Below are 10,827 nucleotides of genomic sequence, written 5' to 3'. Positions count from 1 at the left end.
CACGGCCAACCCACACCCGCCACAGTCCGACCGGCTCGGCAGTTCCCGGCCTGCCCGGAAGCTGCGGTGCCCCCGCCCACACCTTCCGGTGCAGAAGTCAACCGGCTTCCGGTAGGACCTCCGCCCTGTCCCGCCCCAAACACCGCCTCCTTGTGGTCTCCCATTGGCTGTGTGGCGCAAAACTACGTTTCCCAGTAGGCCGTGGAGTCATGCTGGCTGAAACGGGAGGGGTGTACCCCGTCATGGTGGATCGGAGCTAGCCCCCTCCTTTCCGTCTTCTGAGCGGAACAGCGGAGAGAGCGGCGCTCGCCGGCCTGGCTCTGCCTCGCGCCCTGAGGGCTCTGGCGGCTGACCTCGAGCCTCGCCTTACCGGGCGCAGACTGCGCGCTCCGAGCGGGGAGACCAGGCTTCCCCGCCGGAAGCGAGTCACCGGACGTGGCGTCACAGATCAGGAGGCAGCCGGCCTCCCAGAAGGCACCGGCACTGGGCTGTCCTCCCAACTGAAGGCGGCGCGTTCCAATAGTTGCCGGCGTCTCCTCTTCTCTTGCTGGTTTCCTGGTCTGTCAGCCGTGCTCAGCAAGCTCCTGGGGGCGAAAGGGTCCGAGAGGTGAGGGCTCTGAGGGGCGGGAGGCAGGCGGAAGCGCCAGGTGCGATCCATTGCAAAGATCTAGGCGTGTAGGAAGCCGGTGCGCGCCCCCGGCAGTGCCGCCGGCCGAACTTGGCCATCGAGCTGTTCCTCGACCGGTGGGAGAGACCCCAGAGTGGGCCTGGCCCTGTCGGCCCCGGGGTGATGTTCCTCGTCACTCTCAACAGGGATTTGGCAGAGCAGTCATGTGGCCTTTCGTTTGCTCCCTGGGAGACATCAGCCACCTCCAAAGGGTACCTGAGCTGCGGCCTGAGGGGCCAACCACCAACCTGCTTCTAATCATTCGCCCTCGGGGTTGGACTCCAGATTTTTCTGTCTTCCAGCCCATTTCTCTCTGTACAAGCATAAGTTAAACTACTTCCCAATGGATTTTGCACTTCATATTTCTGGGGAAGATGTCCCTTGGCCTGCCGGCCGCCTTTACCCACTTCTCTTTGGTTCTTGAGTTTTGATTTTTAATTTTGGAGTCTTCCTTTCAGACCGTCTTTAAAAATATGCTATTCAGGGACCTTCTGTTTCAGATACGACTTCCCTTTCCCGCTGTCTTTGCTTTCTGGTTTAGATCTCGTGTGTCCTCACCACCCAACCTGTATATTGGAGCATCATCATGCCCTGCTTTGTCTTGTGGGTAATCCATGGTTTCTCTGTCTGCAGCTTTGCTCTCTGGCAGATTTTCTTCCGTAAGAGGTGGCTCTAGAATCCCCCAGAAACGAGTGTGGTCTTTTATTGCAAGGCATGATGACTGCAAAAGTGGTTCCCATATCCCCAAAGCCAAAGCAGTCCTTTATACTGAGAGTTCCTCCAGACTCCAAGCTGGGCCAAGACCTCCTTCAAGATGCCACTAGTGGGCCCAAGACCATCCACCAGCTGGTGCTGGAGCACTTCCTTACCTTCTTGCCCAAGCCAAGCCTGGTCCAGCCCAGTGAGAAAGTCAAGGAGACCTTGGTTATTATGAAGGATGTGAGTTCAAGCCTTCAGAACAGAGGTGAGGAGTATGTGCTTGTTTCACTAGAAGAGACGGTGGGTGGTACTGGGGGCTGAGACAGACTTCTATGTTAGTCAGAATTAAGAAGAGGATGATGGGTGTTAAAAAGGGAGCTAATTTTAATATGTTGGGGGTACTTGCTTTCTTCTCAAGCTAGAGATTAAGTGATATGACACGTGTGTGTAAAACCACAGAGTATGAGGTGTGTATATCTTTCTGTATTGTCAATTTCATCCAAACATTCTGGGGGGAATATCTTTTTAAGAATAAGGAAATAAGATGAATTATCAACTTGACTTTAGTTTATGTGTGATTTTAGAGATTTTGTGCTTTCTTAGGGCATCTTTTCACTTTGCTGAAAACCCCAATCTCTTCTGTAGTGACTCTCTCTTGGAGATTTTGAAAGGTGTTTAAGGGAATTCTTTTCATAATGAGAAGACACCAAAGGTTCAAGACCTGGGGTTTATGGCTTAACTTTTTCAGGGCTCACTGGAGAAGAGAAGGCTGTGGATTGCCTGCCAAAGGAACAAGGACAGCTTGGCTTGAATGTGTAGGCCACATGTCTGTATTAGAGTCACTGAGTTTTTCACTAACTATAGCTTCCTTTTTTCCCAGTGCAACCTCGTCCCTTAGTGAAGCTTCTGCCCAGAGAAGGAGTCCAGCAGAAACAGGAGACAGTGTCTCTGTGTTTTAAAGCTGACTCTGAGGTGGGTTTAGTTCTACCACTCACTGTCTGAGTGCATCACATTCTCTGCTATTGCAGCCTTCCCTTCTTGGCCGACCCATGCATAACCTTCTTGGGAGCCAGTTTTCTTGGATGTTTCTTTTCTGCTTTCTTCTGGCTCCTCTTAGCCTGGCTGTCCTATCTCTACTGCTCTGTGTGGAGTTTATAGATCTCTTTTGCCATCCTTTTCTTTGATCTTTGTACCTAAGTCTTCCTTGCCACAGGGCTGCTAAGGAGCCTCAGTTACTAAGAAGAAGGGGGCTTCTTGTTCTTTCAGGAGCTGGTGGTCTTTGAGGATTTGAATGTATTTCACTCCCAAGAGGAATGTGTGAGCATGGATCCTGCTCAACAGCCCACATCAGAGAAGGACAGTGTTGGAGAGATGATGTTACTAAGTAAGAAATCAAGTATTTTGCGTATTCAGATTGTGTGCTATAGCAAAAGTGTGTCCTTCATTTCAGGAACCTTTGAGGTACTATTCACACTTGCTAAAGCACAAGCACATTTGTGTTTTGTTTTATTCCTTGTGGCAGATCCTAGCCACAAAATTCCAGCTGTGGGTGGCCATTTTCCCTGTACTTGAAGGCACTGAGGGAAGAAAGGACTTCTTTTAGTAAGCAAGATCTGCAAACCAATGGAAAATGTGGGCAGACTGTTTTTGAACCCTTTTTCTGGAGTTTGTTCTCCCAAGTATATTTTGAATTAGTGTTTTCATTGGACACATCACTATTTTACGTCCCTCTCTTCTCTCTCTTTTTTTTTATGTTTAGTAGGTGTGATGTCCACTAGTGTAAGTGAAAGTATAGCTCACTTTCAATAAAAATAATACCTAACACTGTACTGAACACTTATATGCTAGGCATTGATCCATATACTTTGCATGCATTTATTGTTTTATGTACTTCTCACTTTATTACTATGGGAATTGTTATTACTATATAGATGACAAACTGGAGTAAAGAAGAGGTTAAGAAACTTTCCAGAGGCTCATAGAGCTATATCTCCCACCCTTTTTAAATTTTTTATTTTGAGACATTCTCACTAAGTTGCTTTGGTCCTCACTAAGTTACTGAGGCTGGCCTTGAACTTGCAATCCTCCTTCCTCAGCCTCCCATGTGGTCGGGATTACAGGCATGTGCCACCACCCACAGCTGAAGCAGGGATGTGGACTAGGGGAATCTAGTATCAGAGTTTGTAGTCATGACCCAGAGCTGTGTGGCCTCTTGGCCACATTCTCATAATTTTATCAGTTTCCTGTAAGGTCTGTTAATGGGACTGCCTTTATTTGTCCTTATTTTCCAAATATCCCCAGTGCTACATGTGAACTGATTTGGAAGCAGCCTTGCTGTAACCTGCTTAGACATGCTTCAACTTTCCTATAGAAATATGTTGCCACCCTAGAAGCAGATGCCTTCTGTTTTCCTGAGTGCCTAATACTTTTAACTTTTCCCTCATCTGAGGCTGAAGTTGAGCAGAGAGTAAGATGGGGGAGTTGCCTGGAGTCACACAAATCAATTATTACTGTAGAACCCTCAGCTGCATTGAACTGTCTGCTCAGGGCCAGTGATGTATAATGGCCTCCCACTGGATGCTTTCTCAAATATATTCTTTATTGTAGAGATAAGTATAAAAATATTAGATTTATTACTCTGGGTTTTTCCTGGGTCTTGGGCAAAGCTAATATTATTTTGTATGACTGATTATCAGGTATGTTGACAATCCTTTAGCCGTGTACTTTGGAGCCCTAAAACCTAATCTTCATCTTTCCCACCTCCCTTTCTCTGCCCATACCTTGAAGGTTTAAACTTAGAGTCATTCACCAACATTTCATAAATGCTACGTGCTTTTTCCTTAGGCAGGGTTGGAGTTGAAATTCAGCATGTTACAAAGATATGTAATGCTCCATTCCTGCCTTCTACCACCCTCCTCCAATGTGGTTTGTCAGACAAGTTGATTACTTTAAAAGATAAGCAGTGTGGAATTTGTGTAGATATGAAGAGCTGTCAAAAGGTTAAGGTAGGATTTAGATCTGGTGACGGAATTTGGAAGATGGATTTGATTTTAGATGAGATTAAATCTATGGCAAGAAATAAAATTATTGTCTTCTGTATCTTTGTAAATTGGAAACTGGAAGACAGAAGGATATAGAGAATTGGAAATCAATCAGCATATAAGTGATGGTTGAGTCATATTTAATCATTTGCAAAGGGAAAAGTATAATGGTTGAATCTCATGGAGACAGGAGCCAAAGGAGAGTCCTTAACATAGGGAATCAGAGAATATGTGTATCAGTCCAAATGAACTGCATAAAGCGGGTTGGGGAAATAGCTCAGTTAGTAGAGTGCTTGCCTAGCATGCACAAAGCCCTGAGTTCATTCCCCAGCACCACCAAAAAAACAAAAACCACTAACCCCAAATGAACCGCATAAAAATAGGTGAAAAAGGTAGGACATTTAAACAGATCTCAGTAAGAGTTCTTAGTTCTTATGGGTCCTCTCCACTATGGTAAGAGAATAATACACCTTTTCCATATTGACACGTTGGCTAAATACTATGGAACAAAAGAAGACTGAGTATGTTCCAAAAAGTAGAAATAGTACATTAGAATCCATTACAATTTAGTATAACTTACAACTAGAAATTAATAATGAAATCTGAAAATAAAAGTTTCTTCTGCCAGAAATTTTAAAACTGTTAAGCAAACTTGGGTTAAAGAGAGAAATACAAATAAGAATTGCATAATTTTTCTAAAAGACACTATCAGAATCTATGATGTAACCTAAAATGATGTTCAAAAGAAAAATCATGGCCACTAAATGTGTATTAATTTAGAAAAAAGACAGTAGATGAACCTCGGATTCAAAGTTATAACAACAGTAGGGTAGATTTAAAAAGAATATAAGATTAGAAATTAATGAGTTAAAATGAGGGAAAAGCCTGGGAAAATAGAGTAAGTAGAAAAATGTAAGGGGCTGGGGATGTGGCTCAAGCGGTAGTGCGCTTGTCTGGCATGCGTGCGGCCCGGGTTCGATCCTCAGCACCACATACAAAAACAAAAGATGTTGTGTCCGCCGAAAACTGAAAAATAAATATTAAAAAATTCTCTCTCTCTCACTCTCACTCTCTCTTAAAAAGAAAAATGTAAAATTTTCAGAGGAAATTAGAATTATCAAAAAATTAGCCCCCGACTCAAGAAAGAACACCAACTTCCAACAGTTTCACAGAAGATTTCAGGCAGTTCAGTTTCACTAAAACTCCCAGAGTACAGAAAAAGAAGGAAGATTTACAAATTCTATAAAATTAGTAGAACAAAAATACCAAAACTTGATTTAAAAAATTGCTATAACCAAGTAATATTTAGTCTGGGAATGCAAAAGTAACTTAATAAACTATTAAGAATTGAAGAAACAGCTGAGTATTGTGGAGAATATTTGTAATCTCAGCAACTCAGGAAGCTGAGGTGGGAGGATTGCAGTTTGAGGTCAGTTTCAGCAATTTAGCAAGATCCTAAGCAACTGTCTCAAAAAAAAAAAAAAAAAAAAAGCTAGGTTCAATCCCCAGTACCATAATTAATTAATTAATTTTTAAAAACTACCTCTATTTATATGGTATAATTATGTAACTGGAAACCTCCAATGAATGTCTAAAAACTTACTACAAATAATAAGAGCATTCAGTAAGCAAAGGAATGTGAAATAAATGAACAAAAATCATCAGATTTTGTAATGCAAAAGAAAAAAATCATTTGAAAGGTGTGGTGGGAGACTCTACTAAAATAGTAACATTAACTACCTAGGAATAAAGTTATTTGCAAAATATATGAGGAAACTTGGAAAGGACACAAAAGTAGAAGAAAAATAGGTTCATTTTGGCTTGTGGTTTCAGAAGTTTCAGTCCATGGTTAGCTCTTCTCACTGTTCTTGGCCCTGTGGCAAGGCAGCACATTGGACAGGGAGTAGAAGCTGGAACACAGCTGCTCACCTCCGGGCAGCAGGAAGCAGAGAGGAAGAGGCTGGGGTGTCAATATTCCCTTCAAGGGGACACTCCCAATCATCTAAGGTACTTCCACTAGCCCCCCTCCCAAAGGTTCTGCCACTTCCCATATCACCACAGGCTGGAAACCAAATCTTTAGCATATGGGCCTTTGAAGGACAGTTAAGACCCAAACCATATCACTCTGTCAGATATTAAAACAGCCCACAAAGTCTCCATAATTCAAACAGTGTGATATTGGCACATGAGTAGATGGATTCCAATGGGATGGAATACAAAGTCCAGAAATGACTGCAAATACATATAAAGTCAGATCTCATGTCAGCAAAGTAAACACAGAATTTTATTTTATAATTTTTTTATTTATGAGTTTGTTTGTTTGTTTGTTTGGTAGTATCTGGGATTGAACCCAGCTTCACTTTACCTCTAAGCTATATCCCAAGCCCTTTTTTATTATTTTGAGACAGGGTCTCGCTAAATTGTAAGCTACCCTTGAACTTGCAACCCCCTTTCCTCAGCCTCCCAAGTAGCTGAGATCATAAGCATGCACCACTGCCCCCAGCAAAGAGGGACTTTTGGGCAAAAGGTGTTGCGACAGGTGAGAAGCCACTAGTGAATCATTACCTTACTTAACATTACCAAGAACTCCAAAGGGATCAAAGGTCTTTCAAGCAAACTAACACAAAAAACAAAACCACAGTTAGAAAATATGGGTGAATTCTTTTGTAACCTTGGGATAGTAAGGCTTTTGTAATTAAGGTTCAGAAGTCTAGCAGCTTTGAAAGAAAAATAATAAAATACATAAAAATTAAAACTTGTGCATGGCAGAATAAGAAAAATATATAAATAAAATACAATATATTGGAGACAGTGTTTGCAACTGAGGCAGAAAAAAAAAAGTCATAGAAGAATAGCCAGCAAACAAAACTTTGTGAAATCTTGAAAGACTGATGTATTTTTTTTTCTGGTTTTAATGTGGAGTTATAGAGGAATAGTTCAATTTTTTAAAATATTAATTAATGATGATTGACAAATTAATGATGATTAAGTTCTATAATAATTAATTAATGATTAAGTTCTATAATATATAAAATTTATATATTTATGAAATTAATAATAAATTATTTTGCATAATTAAAATTACAGTGATGCATTGCTTTATACCTGTTAAACATTTTTAAATTTCATATTGGCAAGATGAAGTAAAACTGATAACTCACACAGTAATGGTTATATTGACATTGATACAGTGCTGGAAAGTAGTATGGTAATTCATCTCAAGAGCAGTGATGAGCTAGATCCTGTGGGTGCATGCCATAATCCCAGTGACTTTGGATGCTGAGGCAGGAGGATCACAAATTTAAGGCCAATCTCAAAAACTTAGCAAGACCCTGTCTCAAATTTTTTTTTAAAAAAGAGCTGGAGCCAAAGCGTGGAGCAGGTGGAGTGGGCAGCGCAGGCCAGAGGCAGGGAGTGCGGGTGGTCATAGGGAGTTTTTTGGGAGGGGGGCTGGGGATGTGGCTTGGAGTTGGAAAAGAAAGAAAGAAAGGGTGGGGGAGAGAAGGAGGGAAGTAAGGGAGGAAGGAAGGAAAGAAGGAGAAAAAACAGTGTTAAAAATTGGCATATGCAGGACTGGGGTTGTGGCTCATCGGTAGAGCACTCACTGTACGTAAGGCATTGGGTTCGCTCCTCAGCACCACATAAAAATAAATAAAATAAAGTATTTTTAATTTTTTTTAAAAATTGGCATATGCTTTAACCCAGCATTTTCATTATTCTAAGATAGTAATCTAAAAATAATTAAAAAGAAAAAATCTATTGAAGTGAAACTGCTATAATGTAGCAGAGATTTACATCCCATCTTGTGGATCAGTCACATGAAGGGGTTGGTTTCAACCTTTTACTTTATCCTCCATCTGTTCTCCAGAATTTAGAGCTTACTTGTCACCCCACCTATTCACAATAGACTTTTCCCACTTTGCTACCTGCTTTTTATAATCTATTATTTTATACAGACATTATTTTGAGCTATAATATAAAAAAAGAGAAGGCTATATATCATAAGTATACAGCTCAGGTTTTCACAAAATGTACACAGTTATCTAACACCCATAATTATTGTTCTTAGCACCCCAGAAATTTCTCTTGTCTCCTCCCAGTCATTACTCCCCTTCCTTCCCAAAGAAAAACTGCTGATTTCTAATGCCATAGTTGCATTTTATTGGTTGTAGTAAATTCTTTAATAGCCAAATACCAATCACTTGTGTGAATATGCAGTGCCTTCTTTAATTTTGGCCATTTTGAATTGTTTCCAGTTTTTTCTTTCTTTCCTTTTTTTTTTGGTGGTGGTGCTGGGGATTGAACCCAGGGCCTTGGGCATGTGAAGCAAGTGCTCTATTAACTAAGCTATATCCCTAGTCCTCCAGTTTTTTTCTTGTATATGATATTGTAAAATTGGTATAATATTGCACTGTTTAGCACAGTAAAAACCTAAAGCACTTCATTCTATCACTAGACTCCAAAGATTATGAACCGTGCCCTTTATTATGCATATCCTTTACCCCTGCCCCACCCCCCCCGTGTCCTTAGCCGAGTGCTCCTACACAGAATATAAGATCAGTATGAACTTTGTGCCAGTTGAGAAACAAATATGTGAAATCTTTTAGTGCATTCCCACTCACTTTTTAAGAAAAGTGAAAAGAGGACTGTGGGAGACAGACTGACAGTCATCTATCATGTGCTCAATAAGAGTAGAAAAAGAGGGTTAATGATGGTTATCTGCCAGACTTCAAATATCAGACTTTCAAGGTTATTGTTTCATAGGATACCCAGCTTGTCTTTTCCTGCCTAGTATTGTTCTGTCCCTCAAATTTATTACAGTTTCTGTTTCCACAGCCAATGACAGTCCTACAAGTGAAGATCTTCAGAAGGGAAATTGCCGAGAAAAGTCTTTGGATGGCGATGGAGTGGATTGTTCCTTGGTCTCTGAGCAACCTCCAGGTAGCCAAGAAGAAAGACTAAATACATCCATTCTACAGCAAAGGAAAGTGAGAAATCTTTTAGTTACCATTGAAAATGATACTCCACTAGAGGAGCTCTCGAAATTTGTGGACATCAATGTTATTGCACTTACTCGAAGTCGGAGAACAAGGAGATGGTACACTTGTCCACTGTGTGGGAAGCAGTTTAATGAAAGCTCTTACCTTATTTCCCACCAGAGGACTCACACTGGAGAGAAACCCTATGACTGTAGCCACTGTGGGAAAAGCTTCAATCATAAAACAAACCTCAATAAACATGAGCGAATCCACACAGGAGAGAAGCCTTATTCCTGTTCTCAGTGTGGGAAAAACTTTCGCCAGAATTCTCATCGGAGTCGCCATGAAGGAATCCATGTAAGGGAGAAGGTATTTAAGTGTCCAGAATGTGGGAAAACCTTCCCAAAAAACGAAGAATTTGTGCTTCACCTGCAGAGTCATGAGACTGAGAGGCCATACGGTTGCAAAAAATGTGGGAGAAGATTTGGTCGGCTGTCAAACTGTACCCGGCATGAGAGGACCCACTCTGCATGTAAGATCCGAAAGCAGAAATGAGATTGGGAATCATCCTTCCTCAGCCTGAGAAGTTTCACAAGGCTGCCTAAAAACACACAGATATGTGAAAAACCTCATTATAGCCAAATTTGGATAAATACCCATGTTGGCTAAACCTCAGTTGTTAGAAAATTCACAGAGAGGGAAATATCTTCAAGGGCTATACCTCAGTTAGCATTCAGACTTCCTGGACTAAGGAGCTTTCTTTGTGAAGTTGTACAACAATATGTAGGTCACAGATCCCTTTCCCAAGAATTTAAATTTGAAAGAGTCTGGGGCTGCTTACATGCAAGGTGAGCTGGACAGTCACATCTATTGAAATAGATCTCTTTTCCCTTGCATGGGAATTCACACCTGAGAAAAGAGAACACAAAAGTCTATCTGGAATTGATCTCCCAGAAAGAACCAAACTACTGGTTTGTTAAGTCAACAGCTTCTAATAACAGTTCCTATAACGCTTGCATAACATCCTGATATGGCTTGAGTGTTGAATTGTTTACTCTTTGATATAAGAAAACTAAAGCATTTGAATGTCAAAAGACTTACCCTTATTTGTAATAGTGATCTAAAATAATTATTAATTTCAAAAACATTTGCAATTTGGGGCTAAAATGGGCTGTTTTATAGAAATCCTTTTCACACCATAATTTGAAGGTCTCTCTACTATTCTTGATTCTTTACAGCTGTTAATCTCAGACAGCTGTCTCATGCCTCTCCCTTGCCAAAAGAGGTTCAGATCACTCAGGTCTGACCAACCAGCACCACTGCTGTCTGGGAAAACTCTTCAGGATCTTTTCCCTTTGTGATCCAAGGTCTTAACTGCTAGGAAGGAAAACCTGGATGCCGCAGTCTGGCTGGGCACAATCAGGAGCCACTTGTCAAAAGA

The 10,827-nt window shown here is 41.3% G+C and overlaps 1 protein-coding gene across 2 annotated transcripts; it reads left to right on the top strand.

The window, feature by feature from the left end:
- The first annotated feature begins 346 nt into the window (after positions 1 to 346).
- Znf200 (zinc finger protein 200) lies at positions 347 to 10,533 on the top strand. Of its 2 annotated transcripts, XM_046443720.2 has the most exons (5): positions 349 to 607; positions 1,301 to 1,631; positions 2,247 to 2,338; positions 2,633 to 2,750; positions 9,244 to 10,533. In XM_046443720.2, exons 2-5 carry the CDS (start codon positions 1,382 to 1,384, stop codon positions 9,939 to 9,941), a joined length of 1,158 nt encoding a protein of 385 aa, XP_046299676.1. In that variant the 5' UTR covers positions 349 to 607; positions 1,301 to 1,381; the 3' UTR covers positions 9,942 to 10,533. The 2 variants fall into 2 exon arrangements, with proteins under 2 accessions (XP_046299685.1, XP_046299676.1); XM_046443729.2 differs by lacking the exons at positions 2,247 to 2,338; positions 2,633 to 2,750 and having other exon boundaries at positions 347 to 607.
- Positions 10,534 to 10,827: the final 294 nt, after the last annotated feature.

This window comes from Marmota monax, unplaced genomic scaffold (genome assembly GCF_021218885.2).
Source record: "Marmota monax isolate L192 unplaced genomic scaffold, Marmota_monax_Labrador192_F-V1.1 WCK01_AAM20220418_F8-fsc00035, whole genome shotgun sequence".
Lineage (NCBI taxonomy): Eukaryota > Metazoa > Chordata > Mammalia > Rodentia > Sciuridae > Marmota > Marmota monax.
Note: the sequence above shows the minus strand (reverse complement) of the source record. Positions and strands in the feature narration are given on the sequence as shown.